At 42.7% G+C, this 20904-nt stretch overlaps 2 protein-coding genes and 1 pseudogene across 3 annotated transcripts; 2 read left to right on the top strand and 1 right to left on the bottom strand.

Annotated features, from left to right (window-relative positions):
- Nucleotides 1-2580: 2580 nt before the first annotated feature.
- Nucleotides 2581-5280, top strand: LOC133907971 (uncharacterized). 2 transcript variants are annotated; one of them, XM_062350113.1, is made up of 9 exons: nt 2583-2930; nt 3044-3174; nt 3284-3369; nt 3464-3558; nt 3717-3813; nt 3958-4072; nt 4174-4328; nt 4420-4545; nt 4921-5280. In XM_062350113.1, the coding sequence occupies exons 1-9, from the start codon at nt 2749-2751 to the stop codon at nt 5134-5136; spliced, it is 1203 nt and encodes a 400-aa protein (XP_062206097.1). In that variant the 5' UTR covers nt 2583-2748; the 3' UTR covers nt 5137-5280. The 2 variants fall into 2 exon arrangements, with proteins under 2 accessions (XP_062206098.1, XP_062206097.1); XM_062350114.1 differs by lacking the exon at nt 4420-4545 and having other exon boundaries at nt 2581-2930.
- A 291-nt stretch (nt 5281-5571) lies between these two features.
- LOC133908043 (uncharacterized) lies at nt 5572-6958 on the top strand (annotated as a pseudogene).
- Nucleotides 6959-8596: 1638 nt separating this feature from the next.
- Nucleotides 8597-9499, bottom strand: LOC133907910 (uncharacterized). The gene has a single exon (XM_062350017.1). It carries the CDS (start codon nt 9371-9373, stop codon nt 8819-8821), a length of 555 nt encoding a protein of 184 aa, XP_062206001.1. The 5' UTR covers nt 9374-9499; the 3' UTR covers nt 8597-8818.
- Nucleotides 9500-20904: the final 11405 nt, after the last annotated feature.

Consider the following 20904-nt stretch of genomic DNA (forward strand, 5'->3'; position numbering starts at 1 on the left):
TGTACTACCCACATGTAGTTGATCCAGAATAATCTTATAATATAAATATCAAATGTTGAAAGTCACACAAATGGAGCGTAATATTCTTAAATCTCTCCCACCGTTTATGATGCCGCCAAAACCCGAGAGCGTCCTGAGTCCTAACTCTTGACTTGAGAACCTGCCCAATGGTATCAATCATTCGATCAGATACAGAGCCCGAGGTCATTCGACAAAACAGATACAGAGGGAGTTCACTGGATGGAATGCCTGAAATCAACGATGAATTTTGTCAAACATGTGGTTAGTGGAACTAGAACCGTGTCCATTAGCTACCATGAGTCCACGAGCGGTATTAATTGGGCTAGCCAACGACTGGTAGTGGTTAGCCAACTTCAGCTCGATCAAATTAAGTTGCAGAATTTCACACACACAGACAACTGATCTACTAGTATTTTGCAACATCCTAATGAGGAGCACGCAACACGCCGCTGCGCCTTGCGTTTCTTTTCTTTTTTTTTTGAAAAAATCCATTTTACTTCTTCAAACTATCACGTTTGTCCGAATAACTCTGAATTTTTAAACCGTGCATTTTACTCCCCCGAACTATCAATACCGTCCATTTTACCTCTTGGAGTGATTTTTCTCGGTGATTTTGATGACGTGGCAACGGTTTCGCCATGTGGCAGTCCCAGTCAGCGTGCTGACATCAGCGTTACGCAGTAATTCGATTTTTCTTTAGAAAAATAATTCATGAGAATAGATTATTCCGAAAAATAGGTTTTATGTTCAGAAAAAAATCCAAAAAATATAAAATGATTTAGATAAATGTTTTAATATGTTTTTAGCTCTGTTTTTATTTCTGTAAATATTATTTAATGTTTTTCTAGTGTAAAAATTATTCTAAAAATGTTAGAATAAATGTTTTAATTTGGAAAATAGTTTTAGAAAATATAGATTAATTCTGATAAAGTTTTAAAATATTTTCTTTGATAAAATAAATGCTTTTAATATGTTTTGTTGTATATTAAATTAGTTTTAATTCTAGAAAAATTAGGTTTAATTCTAGAAAAATCATTTGTAGTTTTCGCATCCCATTTGGACACATTTTGATCACATTTGGCCATATTTTGGTCATATTTGGGCACATTTTTAGCACATTAGGACATATTTTAGTCACATTTTGACATATTTGGTCATATTTTGGACATATTTGAGTACATCAAATACACCAAAATGTACCAAAATGTACTCAAATATGTTCAAAATATGGCCAAATGTGTCAAAATGTGTCCAAATGGGACGCGAAAACTACAAACTATTTTTCTAGAATTAAACCTAATTTTTCTAGAATTAAAACTAATTTAATATAAAACAAAACATATTAAAAACATTTATTTTATAAAAGAAAATATTTTTAAACTTTATCAGAATTAATCTATATTTTCTAAAACTATTTTCCAAATTAAAAAATTTATTCTAACATTTTTAGAATAATTTTTACACTAGAAAAACATTAAATAATATTTACAGAAATAAAAATAGAGCTAAAAACATATTAAAATATTTATCTAAATCATTATATATTTTTTGGATTTTTTTTCTGAACATAAAACCTATTTCTGGGAATAATCTATTCTCATAAATTATTTTTCTAAAGAAAAATCGAATTACTGCGCAACGCTGATGTCAGCACACTGACTGGACACGCTGACTTGGACTGCCACGTGATGAAACCGTTGTCACGTCATCAAAACCACCGAGAAAAACCACTCCAGGGGTAAAATGGACGGTATTGATAGTTCGAGAGAGTAAAATAGATGATTTAAAAGTTCAGGGTTATTCGGACAAACATGATAGTTTGAGGGAGTAAAATTGATTTTTTTTTTCAAACGTGTGCTTTGCAAATTAATCGCAGCCTTGTGTAGCTAAGCATCTTGGAATTCTTCTTCCCTCCAAACTGTCTGTGCGTACTTTTGCCATGGAACTACCTTCTATGGTGGTGAAGGTGTAAGATGGCGACGAAGATGTGAGAGTACGACTCTATTTATTAGATTTAAATCTTGATACTTATGCATACAAGTTCTTTCAAATTGTATTGTCTGTAAACATATGATAAGACTGTACTCGTATGTGTGTAAATGTGGTATGTTTTCATGTAATCGCAACAAAAGAAAATTGTCTGCGCGTCCTTTCGCCATGGTTCTTTCCGGGCTGGATCATCGTCTGCGCCTCAGCTTGCACCTGCAAATGGCGTTTAGGTGGCTGGTTTCACGTGACGCGCCCACACCAGCAGAGGAAACCAAGACGCCAACGCGCCCACACCAGCAGAGGAAACCAAGACGCCAACGCGCCCACGGATCGAGATCCTCTAACTTCAACAACGTGAAGTCAGAGACATACAGTAAACTGAGTTTAGGTAAACAGTATTTTTGCAGCTGGTACTGTAGCATAGGTAATGTTTATAAATACTGCAGCACAGTTTTACTGTTTATCGAATACTGTAGTACTAAATCTGAACTGTTCATCTGTGATTCGATGGCTCAGATTCACTTGAAGTCACCTAACTTCACATATGAGTGAAGTCAGGGATCCCGCGCCCACACCAGCAGAGCAAACCGGATTTTCGCCAAACCAAACCACTCGTCTCCCTGATCGCGCGCGCGCAGAAGCCAAGGCGTAGCACACAGCTAGCTGAGTGACCTCACCTTATCCGAACACTCACACAGTGACACACTCAGTGTCACCCAGCAAGCACGCGGCGGCGCGATGGAGCGGAGGCTGTCGGCGGCGTCGAGGCGGTCGGCGCCGTCGCCCATCCAGCAGCTGTCCCACCTGGCGCAGCGCGTCGGCGCCGTCAACCTCGCCGAGGGCTTTCCGGACTTCCCCGCGCCCGCCCACGTCAAGGCCGCCGCCGCCGCCGCCATCGCCGCCGACCTCAACCAGTACAGGTCCGTTTCCCATCCCGCCCACCTCTTCCTCCTCCTCTCTCCACCGTCCAACTCATGTCCAGGGGCAATGCTTCGATTCCACCCCGCCTTGACTGACTAACAATGGCGCGTAGGCATGTGCAGGGGATCTGCGACATCCTCGCCAAGACGATGAAACGGGACCACGGCCTCTACGTCGACCCTCTCACGGACTTCGTGATCTGCTGCGGCCAATCTGAAGCGTTTGCCGCGGCTATCTTTGCAAGTAGTACAACTAATGGGCATTCCGTATGAGATACTGAATTATGGTAGTTTGAGAACAAATTTCCTAGGTGAATCTTGTTGATGGAGATGCCATTTTTCTTTCTATGCAGTCATAGACCAAGGGGATGAAGTCTTGCTGTTCGACCCTGCTTATGAAACGTATGAGACATGCATTGAATTGGCCCGAGGTGTCCCTGTAAGATTAGATTTCAGACTCATAATTCGGAGCTTCATTTTCTAGCAAGATTGTTGGTTTTTGTTGGTTATATGTATCTGTGTAATTTTGTTAGGTGTATGTTCCATTGGATCCACCTTCTTGGACTCTGAACGAAGATAAATTCTTGAAATCTTTTACGAGTCAGACAAAGGCAGTGATCTTGAACAGGTGATTGATTCCCACCAGCGCTTGTTGAGTTGGCTGTATTGCTTGAATAGGTGTTGTTGTGCTTATCCATATTATGCCGTTATCTGCACACAATATACTAACTGATCGAGTTCCATAACATTGTTGAATTGTGACACAACCAAATCTCACCACTGCAGCCCACACAATCCAACAGGGAAGGTCTTCAGCAAGGAGGAGTTGCTTATTATCGCTCAAGCTTGTCAGAAAATGGACTGCTTTGCGATAACTGATGAGGTAGATCTGCATAGAGCAGTAAAGACTGTTCTTTCTTCTCTTTTTATACATGTATATACGTGAGGTTTAATAAATAAACTTCTGAAAGATATATTTTATCCAATCTGTTTGTCTGTTGTCTCAATGTGTCTGAATATTTTCCAGGTTTATGAGTATATTACTTACGATGAGAACAAGCATATCTCACTGGCTTCTCTTCCAGGGATGCAAGAGAGGACCATCTTCACATCCTCACTGTCAAAAACTTACAGTGTAACTGGTGAGCACAACTCAAATGTAGTGCTGTTTGTTGTGATGCACAACAGTATAAATAGCATCTTATTGTGAGAGCACATTTCACAAAGCAATTGACTAAACTAGGTTGGAGAATCGGATGGGCTTGTGCGGCAGCAAGCATTGCCTCAGCAATAAGAAATATCCATGTCAAACTAACAGATTCAGCTCCTGCGCCATTCCAAGAAGCTGCTTTGATTGCGTTAACAAGCACACCAGACTACTATACATCCCTGAAAAAAGTGAGCCTTCATGCTTACCTCCTACGCTCAACAACTTATGATTCTTTCGAATCTGAATTGCTCACCATATAAATGCAATGACTTTGGTAAGGACTACGAAGTGAGAAGAGACTTTATCCTTCAGTTGCTGAAAGACTTTGGCTTACACATCAGCTTCAAGCCACAAGGTTCAGTCTTTGTATTTGCTGAGCTGCCTAGGTCTTGGCAACTTTCAGACGTGAGTTCCTTCACTAAGATACTAAACTATATACCTGAAGCATGAGTAGGAAACGCCACTATTTTCTGGCAATTATAGCATTTGGAACAATTAGTTGGTGCAGGAAATTTATGTTCACAACAATTAGTTGGTACTTGCACATGCTTGTATTATTTACGATGGTCTGATGAAACTCATTGACATTGGTAGATAAGCAAATATCTGTCTGTGGATTTGTTTGCATCTATGTTGTCTTACTCATCAAGCTTGCCTCTAAGATTTCTGAACCCAAGTGTTCTGCTCCAATCCATATCAAATTAACACTTTTCTGACTGTCCATTGGTATACTAACTAAAACTCTGACGATCCATCATTTTTCTGTACTGTGCAACGCAGATAGATTTTGTGACGAACTTGATCAACGATGCTGGTGTGGCGGCCGTGCCCGGCCGCGGGTTCTTCCACGGAAGTTGTGACGGTGAAAGCTACCATCACCGGTACGTCAGGTTCGCCTTTTGCAAGGGCGATGACACCCTGAAGGCTGCTGCCCTGAGGATGAGGAATGTGGTTTGCTGGCAGACACGAATATCAACTGCACCCACCTCTCACTAACCAAACCAGCCGTGAATGTGAGTCTTGGAGTGATCTTTCTGGAATGAACTTGTGGATCTATAAAAGTTTCCGGGTATAAGTTTGGTATCATGTTATGTGTCGTTCCATACAATACAAGCAAAACTTTAACCAATCCTTACTTGATATTTTTTTCTATCTTTCATGTATTCTACTACGTATACAATTAAAGAACTAACGCCAATCTGGAAATGCTCTATATTGCATCCATCTTTTAACACAAGATTTTGAGTTCTTACGACGACGCGATCATTCTAACGAACACACAAGAAAAGGCTTGGAACAGGCGACTTGGATGGCAATGGCTGTCTTCTCCATCGATACAGCGCGTGTCCTCCACTGCTCTTTGGACTCTTTGTTAATTGCTACCATCTGGATGTTGAACCATGAACCCCTTAGGTCCTGGCAGTAGCCTCAGTTTGTGTAAGGAAAACGCTCCCCATGGTTAAACATTAGCAACTGATATCAACTGCTGGTTTGATCTGCAGCAAACGACTCTTGATCGGGCCATGGCATTGCATCTACGGACACAATTACATGGAAAGCTCTGTACAATCAAGCGAAAGACAGCCAAAATAGACCTATGGTTGATCTGAGATTTCAAAATAGAGACCTGTCTAATTCAGGTGAATAAGAACCGGTGAGGACATTCATCACTTGACAGTGAAAAGAAACCTGTCTAATTCAGATGAATAAGTAGCGGTGGTGAGGCAGGCGAAGCGGGCGCCGGCACTGGGCATGGCGGACTCGATGTAGCAATCGGCCCCCTTCGGTTTGGCTCCACGCTCCGCCACTGCTCTGTGGCGTTAGTTTTCTCCTCGCAATCGCTGATCTCCACATACCTTCTATTGTCCACACCTCCGTTGTACTCGTCGTTGAGAAGACGGTAGCAAGGTAGTTTTGGACACAACCAGCTCGCCCGCAGGGTGTTCGCGGAAATGTCCCTCCGGCAGCTGCTTCTCCAAGCGCGTCGGCGGGGCGCGCCTTCGCCGTATCTTCAGCTCCCTGGACTCCTATGCCTCTGCCGCGCGCTTTCAGTTCTCCCATCCGAAGCCTTGGCCGCGGTGCCGCGCCGGTCTCCACCTCTGCAAGTTCGGATGCCCCAAGGCTTGCCTTGCTCCGGTTCCGGCCCCCCTGGCTCTGGCTTCCGCATCGACGTGGTTGACTGTGATCTCTGGCCCGCGTACTTCGTCTTCTCGTCGGACACGGCACGGGGCAACGAGTGCCCAGATGGCTTCGAGCAACATGAGGATGATGAATTGCGCGACTCCGACGATGAGATCGATAACATGAGGCATCGCAAGAAGCTGTTCTACAGGCTGGACAGGGGATCCAAGGAGTATGAGGAGAACAATGTGCCCTTGCGCCGCAGCAGGAAGAGAGATAAAGACAGTGCCAAGAACACAAAGGAATGCAAGAAAGTGGAGCCTGTTAAATCTGTTTCCTCCAATGCTCCAAAGCTGAAGGCAAAGCGTGCAGTGCGTGAGGACGACATGTTTGAGGTGAAGCGAGAACGAGTGCTGACATTCAACCAGATGATCGATCCTTACCATCACCCATTCTGTCTAGATATACATGTTAGAAAGGGGTCAGTGCGTGCTTGCTTCGTGCACCGTGTGACAAGCAGGGTGGTGGCGGTTGCGCACTCCTATCAAAGGACATGAAGTTTGATCTGGGTTCAAGGAAGGGTAAGGGTATGAAGGCATGTGTGGCTGTTGGCGCAGTGCTTGCGAAGCGTGCGATCGAGGACGATACTCACAATGCAGTGTATACACCAAGGAAAAGGGATAGGATCCCCCAGTGATCAGTCTACCGTCTTGCGAGAGACTTGTTGCTACCGATTTAGTAGCACCTTCGGTTTAATTTAATGGAATGCCTATTCCATCTAAGAAAAACATCGCTCTCCAGGTTGCACTGGCCCTTACTTTATGTTTTGCCGATTACAGAGGAATTGGGCTTAAACCTGCTCACTCTACTATGCCCAGTCGCCTCCATATGTCCTGGTATTTTCAGCAGGAACGAATCTGCCAACCTTACAGCGTCAATTCCAGAGTTCTTATTGCGTACGCACCTCAGTGCAACAGCAGGAACCAGGAACAACCATACAATAAATTTCTTTCAAGCATCTAAAATAAACATTTTTCTAAAACAATCTATCGTATACAAAAACACGTAGCCCAGACTCCGCGGCAACAATTGACAGAGAGAATTCTGTTTGTTCCATAGTGCACTACCATTCCATAGTTGCATCTGATGGTGATAGGCACACCGCACACCTTACTCAAGCTGTCATTGATAGGCAATCTAGTTCAGAATAAATAAGCTGGATGCAACCAAGGGCAGTCGTTAAGGCCTGTTTGGTTGCTCGGCTTCCGCCATCCTGGCTCTGTGCGTGCAGCTCAAACAGGCCTATACAGGTGTTTGGTTGCTCAGCTGGTTCCGCACATGCAGCTGGTGCTGTTTGACAGGTGTTTGGTTGGCTGTGCGCGCTCGCACAAGGTTGTTCCCGCCGATGCAAAAAGACTGTATAGGCAGGCTCCACGGATACAGATAAAATCCTCGTTTCTCACGAGCTAGGTCGGCAGGAGCCAGGCTCCGTGCGTGCAACGTAGACTTGCAGCCATCTAAACACGCCCTAAGCTCAAACTGAACTCAAAAGTGAAGTAACTTACAGTAATACCTCAACAATAATCACATAAATAGATGGCACAAATAGATACAATGCCACCACAAAGTTCCTATTTTAAGCCCCAAGCAAAAGCAAGAACACTCTTTTGAGCCAAATCAACCCATGGTCAACCATCATTTACTACCATCAACAGGTACAAGACCACCAGTAGCAGGTTAGTGACTAGCTTCCACACATTTTGACACAAATAATATCAGATAAAATTGTCTGATTGAAAGAGACATAGTATGGAACAAATTTTGCACTCATGGCCTTCAGCAATTTGGACATTATGAATGTTGATTAACATGCTAAAGAAAAAAAAAGTGATTAGCAAGCGTCGGCACTGCAGTATCCAACACCTGGCCATCGTATTAACACCCACAAAGATTCACAACTCACAACTCACAAAACACCAGAACCATTAGATAGCAGAAGTTAGCACCATTTTAACAAAACAAATGGATCATCAACACATACAGAATTACCTATCAGCTATCAAAGCTGTTAGCACTTCTGTCCAACAGAATCATTAATCCACAGAGGAGCAAACAAACAGAGTCCAGTCACATGATTTCCGAAGCACAGATCAGCCACGCCTTCGTGCATAAGGAAAGATCATCACTGAACCGCCTAGAATTGGGACACAGAACTGTAGAAAATAAACAAGGACAACTATGACCTCAAACCCGAGCCTCACTACCACAAGACCAACAGAACAGATGCCATGTTTCAGAAGAAACGAGATCGATAGGTTCATCAGAAACAAGAACATTTCACAAATAACACATAACATTGATCGATAAGTTCATCAGAAACAAGAACATTTCACAGCTTAAGCGAGCGCTTCGACAGCGTTTCACATGGAGGGTAAATCCCTAGTACTTCTCAGCTACACATCATAGAGGCATTAGAATTACGCAACACATAGGCATGTGCCATCGATCATTCCACTGCACGTACTTGCCCTCCCTGGAGCGCCACCAAACCCTAGCCCTAGTTCTTACCGCCGTCGTGGGCCTCGAGCTCCTGGATGATGACGTAGCCGACCTTCTTGAGGCTCTCAGTGTCGGACGCCTCGTTGTCGTCCTCGTCACCGTAGAGCTCGTCGTAGGGGGAGGCCGCGGTGGCGCCGGCAACCACGGACCAGACGAGGTACACGGAAGCGGCGGTGAGAGCGCCGCAGGCGACGCCGAAGAGGAGACCAAAGACGAACACGAGGATGTTCCTGGCGCGCTCCTGGGGCCCCGCTGCCTCGGCGGCGGCGAGGTGGGGGAGCTCGGGGTGGCGGATCTGGACGTTGGCGGGGATGGAGTGGAGGTGGTGGTGGTTGCGGTGGTAGTGGGGGAGGTGCGGGCCGAGGCGGCGGACGCGGAAGACGGTGATCACCGTGGCGATTTGGGGGACGCGGCGGTGGTGGGCGGCGCCGTCACCGCTGGGGTTGTTGGGGTCGGCCGGGATGGCGACGTGGAAAGTGTGGCACGGCCGCGAGTCGGCGGCGAGGAGGGACGCGGCGGCGACGGCCAGGAGAAGGAGGAGGCGCTGGGCCATGGCGGCGGTGGAGAGGCGGATTTGCGGGGAAAGGGAAGGTTCGCTTGGAAAAAAAAAAGGAGCTTGGAGTCGACTCTGCAGCCTGATTGCTTTTCGGAGGAGTGCTTTGGTTCGCTTGGAAAGAAAAAAAAGGGGAACCCGAGGAGTGCTTTTCCACGGAGCAGGATGGAGAGGGACTTGTTGCATTTAGCCCCTTCGTTTATTCTCTAAATTTTGAGTTGTCCTTTTCGGTGACGGAAAGGAATTTGGAGGTGTTTACTGAAAAATTCAGAGTACGGCTTGGATTGGACCTAGTCAGAGATGATCAAATGGATCACTCGGGTTGGTCCGGTATGGATCCAGCTCGGCACGGCTCGATAGACCTGACTACTGTAATAGTCCGTGCCGTGTCGGCTCGCGTGCCGCGCTCTCGGCCCACGGCACGGCCCATCTTTCATCGTGCCGTGTCGGGCCGGCCCATGACACGGTCGACACAACGGACCTGGCGGGTACGGTGGCAGGTCGGCGGAACGGCGGCGCACGGCCGAGCTAGCGGGCACGGTGGAGACACACTCGGCCCGACAGCACTCCAAAAATAGAAAAAATAAAAAATAATAGCTACAAAATTAAAAAAAATCAAAAAATTATAGAAAAATAAGTAAAAAAGAGCTTTATTGATTGGTTGGCTCGTTAAAAAACTTTCTATTAGAAGGAAAAAAAGAGTATAACCTATGGCTATGCTCCGAAAATTACATGATTTTATTAGAAACACCAGAATTTTGCTTGTAATATTTAATATGCTTCGTTTTATTTGGAGATCTGGCACCTAATTCATAGCTGCATATAATACACTTAGCAAATCTTATCTGTTCCCCGTTAATTTCTCTAAAGACCTTTTCAAAATGTTGCCACACCTATGATCATGCATGCGAGTTCTCAGCGTCTTATCCATTAATGGAAATATAGAATTGATCTCTTGAAGTGGGCAAGTAGCTACTGGCTAGCAGGTAGAAAAAGAGAGATAAGTGGTCAATGGAATCACAGGAAGTTTGAGATGGTATTTATAGGCCAAGACGAGATATGGGTGGCATGTCGTTTTTGAAAAAAATAAAGAAAAATCATTAATAAAATAAAAAAACTTAGAAATAATAGAGATACATAATTAATTCTAAAAATGAGCTTTATTAATAGATTACCTCGTTAAAAACCTTTTTAACAAAGAAAAAAAGAGTACAACGTAGCTCAGAAAATAAAAAATTACACGTTCTTATCAACATCTAGATACAAATTTTGGAATAAATCTTCAAGCTCAGTGTTCTCTGCAGTGTGTTGCATTCGTGCTTCAGCTTATTCCCAATCTTTTACTATGGTGAGTATTTCAACCATCTCACTTGACAGATTTGTTCTTCTCTCTTCGATTATCCTTCTAGTAAGACTGAAGGTAACCTCAGAAGAAACTGTAGATACGAGAACCGTTAACAAATTTTGTGCTAACAGTGAAAGCACTGGATAATTCATCTTGTGCTCATACCACCATTGCAGTATGTTGAAATTTTCTTGTTCATGGCTGGTAACATCGCAATCGATGAAGGTAGTTAGCTACTCTCCGGATCTTGGAATTCCAACACTTGTAGTCATAGACGATCATGACGAAGATTCTGAACTTCCTGATGAAGAACCTCCACCAAATATATTTTCCCCACGTTGTTGTCTTCTTACTGGTTGTGGGTGCTAGTAGAGATCGTTGCAAGCGAACTCCAGCATACTTTGTTTCATATTTACTATAAACATTGAATAACTTAGAACGAACATTAGTATAATAAGTAGAATAATCATGGCCAAGCGTATTACCTAGAATTGTGATAACTCTAAAAAACCTGCGATTTTAGCTCTAGGATCTAAAATAAAGGCAAATGCATATAATAAAAGAATTTCTTTCCAATATTTTAAAATTTTAGATTTCATAGGAACTGTACAATCTCTTAGAAGATTGTCACTTTCATATATATATAAAAGAGTAGCAATTTTAACAATATTATACACTACTAAACAAGATATTGGATAATAAACTCCTGATAAACTTACAGTTGAATCATAAAAAAATTCAAAAACTCTAATATCCTTTCGGCAACATACCAATGTGCTTCCGTGAGTAAAGTTTGACCCCATGCTGATGATAGTGTGTATGAATAAACACACCAAATGTGCTCTTATATGGCACAATATTTTTTAGCATCATGAAAGTAGAGTTTCATCTTACCGGCACGTCCACAGCAAACTTACATGGACGCATACCCATTGCAACACAATATTGCTTATATGCTGCAATTCGTTGGTTAGAGCAGTTTACAAAAGATACTGCAGTACCAAAATCGTCTAGGTATTGCGACAACCTCTTCAAACCGGATTTTACTATAAAATTGATAATATGACAAGCACATCGTTGATGTAACAAGAAAGATTCAGCATATGTACTAAACAACGGAGTAAGAATATCCATGGCTCTAGAGTTTGCACCGGCATTATCTAAAGTGATAGAAAATATTTTATTTGTCAGACCAAAGTCTTCAACTACTTGAGATATTTTTTCAGCAATATTTTCACTGGTATGCGCATTGTTAGTAAACCTGAAACCTATTATTCTCTTTTCTAATTTCCAATAATTATTAACAAAATAAGCAACAATACTAAGATAATCCTCTCTAGCCCTACCTACTCATATGTCCGAGGTCAAAGCAACTGAAAATGTACATGTTTGTAATATTTTTTTAAGCTTGCTACGACACACATTGTAGTATTTTACCATATTCATACTAGTTATCTGTCTAGAAACATGTGTGGACCTAGAATTATGAGCTTGCTTAATGTAATCTTCAAATGCATGAGATTCACCGATGTTGAGTGGTAGATCCACTCTTGCAATGAAGTGGCATAACTCTTTTTGAGCATTGGTAGATTCATACTCCCAACGACGAACAGAGCCGTCGGGGTTGTACTGCAGCACCGTCTACTTCATGGCTGCTCCACTCTTTCGCTTGCAAGTTGTGGCGTGCCTCCTCAAATGTCCCGTTCCACCTGAGAACTTTGCAGATAATTCATGTTTGCAAATATAATACCTAGCATACGTGACACTTACCCCATATTTCTCTCTATAGAACGTTTCAAGGTCTTGTCAAACTTTGGAAGTACCGGCTCTTGATCTCTTAGAGCCGGTGCTTGCTAATACGTGTGCACTTGTAGAGCCTAACGATGGAGGTGTTGTTGTATCACCTGCATATGAACCAACCAGAGGTTCACTGTCGAGTCCATCATCACCTGTATCACTGGTATCAAAGGGGGCGTAATTTCCTATGAGTCCTTGGAGAAAAAAAATCATGATCAATGGATGTATTATGATCATGATCAACAGCATCCATGATCAATGTCGAATGGCACTAAAAAAATGCAAATATTCAGAGTTAGAAATAGTCAATTAATAAAACTAATAATAAAACACGAATGAACAATGATGCAAAAAATCACCAAGATTTCTTCAACGTCAAGACAACAGGATGACGGTTTTGGAATTACTTGGATTTTTGGCAACAATTCAAACTAATTTTGCCAAATTATTGCTAATTCTCAAGAACTTTGAGATAAGAATGAGAGGAGGAAACAAGAGATCAAATGGTGTTGCTGGTGTGCAATAGAAGGCCAATGTGATCCTCTATTTATAGGTGAAAATATTGACTTTTACAAAAAAAAAAATTGAATTTTTTTGAGCTCAAACGGTCACAAAATGGCTATAAAATTCAAAAATATCGGGTTAACAAGTTAAACGAGCTGTTCCAAGCCCATTTAACCATTAAACCCGCGTGCCCCCACGTGCCTCTGCGTGCCGGGCCCACGCACAATAGCTACATCCGGCCCAGGTGTGCCCGCTAGGCCCTGCTGCCTGGGCCAACCGTGCCGCTTGGGCCGACCGTGCCTCCTGGGCCGGCCGTGCCACCTGGGCCGGCTGTAGCCGCACTAGGCCGGCCAAACCGGCCGTGCTGCCTGGGCCGCCCCGTGCCGTGCCGACCGTGCCTCCTGGGTCGTTGCGTGCTGGGGCCGGTTCGGGCCGTGCTCGTGCCTACGTGGGCTGGGCCATGCCCGTGCCGGCCTGAAAAATATGGGTCGAGCTGTGCCGGCCCGTCATGCCGCGCGCTCGGCCCAGGCACGACTCGAGGCCTCGTGTCGTGCCGGTCCAACCCGTCTAGCCTCGGACCAGGCCGTGCTTAAGCCGTGCCTATAGTGTCGTGCTTCGGACCGGCCCAGTAGGTACAACCTATTTAGACATGTTTAGACCTGGTGTATTTTTACATTCTAATTTGGTCCTTGTACTACCTTGTTATTCAGCACGATGGCTTTGGTATGGGCTTGACTTGAACACGTCATACACCGACAGTTAGGGATGAAAACGGACGGCGTCCCATTCTTCTACCTTTTCTTGATCGTTTATGGATTTACGGGATTTACGTGGAAACAGAATGGAAATGGTTTGATTGTTTTTTCGGTTGCATTGTTGGTAATTTATTTTTAATTAGAAATTTCTTGTTTTTTTTAATTAAGATCAAACTTCACAAATCATAATATAGCCCAAAGATCAAGCCTAGTCAGCCAGTATAAACATCACCTTTATTCCAAACTTACCTAGATCCTAGTGGTCCAGTCTCAGTCAGTAGCCAACCTACCAATGTCGGTCAAGCTTCTATGCCTACACCGCTTCCAACTATAGTATTTGTGTGATTGTATGTTATGTCGAGTACTCGAGTTACGATATAATGACTAGTTTTAGTTGAGACTTATATCATTACGTGGACTATTTGTGTATAGTATGAATTATTTTATTGATGTGAATTAGTTATATATCGTATTGATACTTGAAGTCATGGTTTTATGGGTTGGTGTTCCTAGTTTTAATTATCGGTTTTTGACCGATAACGGTGTGTTTCCATTCGAATTGTTTCGTTTTTGATATTCCGATATTCTTGAGTTTGTACCCATTTTTGTCTTTTTCATTTTTAATTATGTTTTTGAGATAAAAATGTGAAAATGAAAATAGTTAGATGATTTTCTCGACTGTTTCCGTTCGTTTTTATCCCTACCGACAGTCTAAAGACTGGAGTGTAATGGTGGCAACAGATTGGATCGAGACCGAGTGGAGTAAGAACACACCCGACCCAAAACCCGAGACATCAAACCAAGCTAGTGGTGCGGGCCACCGACCACGGGTGAGAGGGAGCTGAGGAGGGGGAGGCGCCACACAGGAGCCACAAAGGGAGAGGAGTGGCCAACTCGAATTAGGGCCCATGGGGCACCCGCGGGTGAAAATAAAGCCCCGCCCCGTACACAACTTGAATCAGGGCTTGTGAGCACCCGTGGGTGCAAATTAAGCCCTAGCTCCAGACCCAACTCAAACCGGGACTTGTGGGGGCACCGCAAGTGCAAATTAAGCTTCAACCCTAGACCCAACTTAAATTAGAGTACTGACCCGATGATCATACCAGACAATTTCTGCATTTGAACCCGCCCCTACCAAACCTGAAACCCACTTACCCCAATCTGACCCAACCCACCCCCCGCCATTGAGAGTTAGGCATTTTGGCACGTGAGTGGTGGCCGTGTGGTGGATAATACTCGGTTCTTCAATATGGCATTAGATTTTGTCTGCAAATGCTGATGCAAACTCATTCTTGTCTGCAACGGAGCAGGCGTTTGATCCAAACTGATTCAAGATTGAAGTTTTCTTTACTACTGTGCAGTGTCCTGTAGAGTGGTTAACAGAAATATTATGCAGTGCTATCAGTTGTGTGCAGTGTACTGCAAAGTAGTGGAAGATGAAGGTTGAAGGCACCGAGGACGAGGAACAGAGGGTCCCCGTAAGAGCGTGAAATGGAAGGGAAACGTAAGAACGATTTCGGGTTCACATCTTCGCTTTCTTTTCTATTTTTTTTCTTCGTTTTCATGGGAACAGCAACATCGATGATCGTCTCTTTGTTCTGGATCGGGTCTTCAGAATCGGAACCATTCTGTGTTTTTCTTCTTTCTTTACCGCAAGTGAATTCGAGTTCTCGTTTTGACAACATGCCAAATTTGCAAATTGGTGGGGGATATGAAGGTGCTCCAAATGTTACTTCTGATTCTTTTTGGCGAGAAACATCTTCTTGAGCTGTGACGCATAAGTGCCTTCAACCTGCGGAGGCATGGCCTGTGTGTTTTGCATGGAATTGGCGATGGGGAGAGCCCGACCCGCACCCCGCACGGTATAGTAGCGAGTTTTTGTGTTCACCTAGCTGCATCGCGTGGTACCATGCATTAGAGCAACTCTAATTGGCATCTTGTTCAACTCGCTACCCTATTATTTAGCGAAAGAGCATAAAAAATAACAACTGACTCAACATCCAACTCGCTATTTTTGAGTGCTCGCTATCTTGTCTCCGTTGCTTGCCACATCGAGCAAGCAGGAGAGACTCGCTATCAACCAACCGCCGGCACGGAGAGGGCCATTCCCGCCAGCGAAGTGCATTCTCCTCTCCTCCTCTTCTCTTTCCTTCTCCGTACCTCCCTATCCATGTCATCCTGATTTGCTATGCAGAGCCATAGGCCCCCTAGCACTACATCGCCCCCGTGCAGCCGTCCCTAGCGCCACACCGTTGATCGATTTGTGACTCCTAGCGCCGCTGCACCCCTCCTCCAGGGCGGCTCGGCTCCGCGACTCCGTGCGACCACGTGGGCCCCAGACGCCACCTCCCGGAGGGGAGGGGGGTTAGGAGCCGCCGCTAGGAGGGGAGGGCCATCGCAGGCTACTGCAAGCAGGGGAGGGTGCTGAATTTGAGAAAGAGAGAGAGAGAGAGAGGGGCGAAAGGGGGAGACCTTGCAATGGAGCTCGACGAGGTGACGTTGCAGGTCGAGGTGGCCTGCTCCAGGTGCGTGTCGCCGCTAGCAGTCCCTCCCACGCCGCCACAAGTAGCACGTCCTGGCCTCAAACGCGGCGCTCGTGTCAGGAGAGAAGGAGCATGCAGCCCCTCCCTGCAAGGGGATAGAATTGGGGAGAGAGATTGGTGAGGATTTTGGTTTTTGCTAGAGATAGAATTGGGGAGAGAGAGACTGGATCTGAGAGAGAGGAGCAACACCTCCAGGCCTATGATTTTTATGGGTGCTCTCCGTGTTTTGTAGAATTGGTGCATTGACATAATTTGTTGCAATACAGGTTGCTTGATTAAATGGATAATTATTTAAAAATATAGCCGTTGAATATAAAATAGTTAGAACTATTTAGTTATAAGATATTAATAAAATATAGATGAGTAAAGAATAGAAAACTAAATTTAGAAAATAAGTTGGAGCGCACTAAATAGAGACAGAATCAAGATATGAAGCTACATATATAGAGAGGAAATAGGAAGATAAATTTAAAGAATGGGTTAGAGATGTTCTTACCATCGCACCCAGTACCAGAGGTATGTGTAGATCCAGAGGCATAAAGTATGGATTCTTTCTCTTTCTTTAATTCATCTTTTCTCTTCTTGTGCTCCTCCTCTCCTTCCCTTCTTTTTTCTCTTCCATGCTCAAAAATTGAAGAAGAGCTCCTAAGTGCTCCACCGATGGGAGGTGGGACCCATCGTTGGGCCTACGCGGGTAAGTGCTTTACAAGGTGTTTGATTTGAGAAATGAATTAGTGACGGATTATCCGATCTTAGCTCCAAATCTAATCTAATTGTTTGATTTGAGAAATGAGATGGATTGATTCATTACCACTTTATTTCTCACGAGCACATGGTTAGTGTAAGATGAGAAATGATGTCATACCATCAAAATTCATAGAACAACCAACTAAGGATGAGTTTGATCCTCAAACTAAACACCTCATCAATTCGCAGAGGACATCTCAAAGCTCTAACTAACCTCTCTCGCTCGCTCTCTGACTCGATCAAAATCTAAGCTAGCTCCGTCCTCTCTCCGTACGCATGGCCGCCGTACGTTGCTGCTTAATTGCCTCCATGCACGCTACTACCAACGTCTATCGATCACCGTGTACTCCCTTCAGTAAAAATTACACAACATTATTGTTTTTTTTATGGTTTTTTATGTAGAATTATTATTATTATTTTCTATTAGAATATATTTATATATCTAATAAAATTATGATATTAGAAAAGAATTTTTTAAGACAAATCTATACATATGATTTTTATGTTTTCAAATCAAATATTTTTAAAAAATATTGATAATCAAAGTTTCAAATGTTCGACTGGATCTTGGTTAAAATATCAAGTATTTGTGATGGGAGGAAATACTTGTTTCCAGAAAAGGTAGTCGTCGATTGCTTGTCTCGCTCGTGTTGCTGTGTTTGATTTCGTCTTGAAACCATTGTATGCATCTTGCTCGTGAAGTGACCGAGGATGATCAAGGGACGCGCCATTCCACAGTTCGTTCAACGTACTCGCGCCGCGCGTCCTACTACGGCACACGATGATCAAGGGACCGAGGATTCATTGAGGAAGTGCTAGCTCGGTGCGTATAAAATTTTGTTATTTATTTATTAACAGATTTTTTTACTCTTAAATTTGTCTAATTTGTGATCTTTAGATGTGCTTTGAAATCTATGCTAAGCTTTGATGAATTGTGATGAATTTTTTTTTATTATCAGGGGGCTTCGGGTATGCACCGCAATCTGGGTCGGAGTTGGAGACCCGTTTTTGGTTTTTTACGTTCATCTCTCCCACACTCTCTCCCTTAATGTGACAATAAACCGTCCCCCCCTCTCTCTCCCACTAGCTGTAACCCATACCTCTCTATCCCAATCCGTCTATCTGTCTGTCTCTCTCTCTCTCTACATATACAAATTGTTTGCTGTCTCCATCCCTTCCCATCGGCTCGCACTAGCGATTCGAATTATTTCGGTTGATTTTCTCCATTTGTTCCCCTAATCTATTCGATTTAATTGGTGATTTGTTTATTTCGTTGCTCACGATTGTTAGGGTTTGATTCGTGGTGTAATTTCGTTGTGTTTTTAGGGTCTAGTCGATTTAGAGCAGAGGGAGCCATATGGAGGAATCAAGAAATTACGATCTGAAGGTTCGATTTGATCTATTTTTGCTCCATTATGTCTCCTGATCTATTTGATTTGATTATCGATTCGTTCATTTCTCCAAATTTTTTGTGTGCTCATGTGGGGTAGGGTTTGATTTGTGGTGTCGTTTTGTTGCGCTTTAGGGTTAGTTCGAGTTGGGGCTGGGGAGCGCAGTGCAGGAATCTAGAAGTTTAGATCCTGTTTCTGGGTGAGTAGCGCTCCCATTTTAATGAAGATTTGTGCCGAATCCTCTTTTTCTTTGTGCTTTAGGGTTAGTTTGAGTTGGAGCAGGGGAGCGCAGTGCAAGAATTGAGAAGTTCAGATCCTGTTTCTGGGTGAGTAGCGCTCCCATTTTAATGAAGATTTGTTCTAGATCCTCATTTTCTTTTGCTTGTCGTTGCTGTGTTTATGATCTTTGTGCAGGTATCTCGTGGTGTTGCAAGACCTTGCTGTTGTTTTGTTTTGCTTGTTGGAGCGAGCATATCACTGGTGAGTGGTGATCTGTTTTTTGTAGTTGTTTAGGTTTTTTTCTTCATATAATCATACTTACGTGTTCTAATTGCTGTGGGGGTTCATTTTCACACTCATGTGTTCTGATGGCCTGTGGGGTGTCTAAAATTCCAGTATGAACAGCTTGGTATATATGTCATATAATTATGTTTTTTTAATGCTCTAGAAAATGCTCAATATGAATGTTGTTTTTGTCCAACAAATGCTCCGTATCGTATTCCATAATTATTTATATATTGATGAGATAGCACTATTTTTTTGTTCTATGTGTTCTTCATCTGATGCACCTGAAACATTAGTCACATACACATCTGTGATACACTGTACATTTTTTATTGATTTGTTTTTCAGTCTACTAAATAAAAATATGCACTTATTGTCCATTACTTATGTCTTTGTCCAAAGTTTGTGATTGTTTCAACATTTAAACTCCATATGAAATTATGTGTGCTCTTTTTTGTTGGGAACTAAAAGCTAAATATTTTTACTACACTAATCTTTGGTGCTGAATACTTTTTTCATCATAATACTCATATTTATTTTGAGAAGTGAGAAGCTAACAAACTTGCTGCATATTGGTGCTTCACTTGATTTCTATGGTTTAGGTTATTGAAGTTGATTTTGAGGCTTATAGCTTTTTTCATAGATCAAGAACCATGCATCAGCGTTGACATAAAACTTACATTAGTGACCCTTTTCATTAGTTGTTGGAAATTAATTGTAAAGAAACCACATCCTAGATGATTCCCTCGCCACAAATATAGACTGTCTCACTCTCTCTTTTATCTCAACATATCTTCCCTCTCTATGTCCTCATCTCTCTCTCTCTCTCTCCTCATGCGTTGTCTATGTTTTTTCGCTTTGTCTAGGTCTATCTCCCCTGTTTCTATCAGTATCACTCTGCCCTCCTTCTCATTTCTCTTTATCTACTTATGTTGTTTTTTTAGTTTGTATAGTTGTGCTTGCTCTTAGGTTATTTTGTTTGTCTGTTAGTGCTTCTCCAGTTACACAACGTGTAGTTTTTAGTGTGATTTACATAGTGAGTTATATAGTTTTTCTTTTTCTTTTATGTAGTTGCGAGTTACATAGTGAGGTTGTATATTGAGTTACATAGTACGTCTTATCAGGTCTTCTTTATGGTGAGTTACGTAGTTTGTATACTTCTTAGTTATGCACGCTTGTGTGTGTTTTTCAGTTATATAGTAGGTACTGAATATTGCTCTCTCTCTCTCTCTGCATGTGTGTAGGTCTCTATTATCTCCCCCCCTCTCTCTTTCTCTATGTATCTCTATTTTTGTTTTTCTCTTTATCTTTTTCTTTCTCTCATGTTCTTTCTACCCCTTCTCTCTGTGTCTATATATATATAGCTCTCTCTTTATCACTTTGTTTTTCTCTTGTTCTAACTTGCTTTATTTATTTCTCTCCCTTTTCTCTATTTCTCTATCTCTCGCTTAATTCTTCTCTCTCTGTTCTATATTTGTCCCTCTCTTTATCCCTTTGTTTCTCTCTTGTTCTAACTTGCTTTATCTCTTTATTTCTCCCTTTTCTCTATTTTTATATCTCTCGCTTAATTCTTCTTTGTCTCTGCTTCTCTGTTTATCTCTCTCTATGTGAATTTATAAGTTATATTAGCTATTTCTCTCTCTCTCTTTCTCTGCTTCTCTATGTCTTTCTTTATTTTCTCTCTGTATTTGCTTCTCTCTGACTGTGTGTGTTTGTCACAGTATTATCTCTTTATAAGATATATCTAGTTATTTCTCTCTTTATATGCCTCTCTATTTTCTAATTCTCCCTATGTGGTGTGTTTGTGACCAAGTTCATAGAAATGTGGTGTTTTAGTACTAAGTGGACGAGTTCTCTCAAGATGTTATTCTTATCATTCGAGTTCAAATCGCGAACGACATATGCCTCTACTTTTGTTTGCATTTTTGCTTAAAAAATATATAAA

Source organism: Phragmites australis, chromosome 24, assembly GCF_958298935.1.
Source record: "Phragmites australis chromosome 24, lpPhrAust1.1, whole genome shotgun sequence".
Classification (NCBI taxonomy): domain Eukaryota; kingdom Viridiplantae; phylum Streptophyta; class Magnoliopsida; order Poales; family Poaceae; genus Phragmites; species Phragmites australis.

What these genes read in the sequence shown, in the direction of transcription:
- LOC133907971 (XM_062350113.1), top strand. Translation starts at nt 2,749, where the DNA reads ATGGAGCGGAGGCTGTCGGCGGCGTCGAGGCGGTCGGCGCCGTCGCCC. An exon ending in TGCCGCGGCTATCTTTGCAA is followed by an intron (nt 3,175 to 3,283) that starts GTAGTACAACTA and finishes CTTTCTATGCAG; the next exon opens with TCATAGACCAAGGGGATGAA. An exon ending in AAAAACTTACAGTGTAACTG is followed by an intron (nt 4,073 to 4,173) that starts GTGAGCACAACT and finishes TGACTAAACTAG; the next exon opens with GTTGGAGAATCGGATGGGCT.
- LOC133907910 (XM_062350017.1), bottom strand. Translation starts at nt 9,373, where the DNA reads ATGGCCCAGCGCCTCCTCCTTCTCCTGGCCGTCGCCGCCGCGTCCCTC.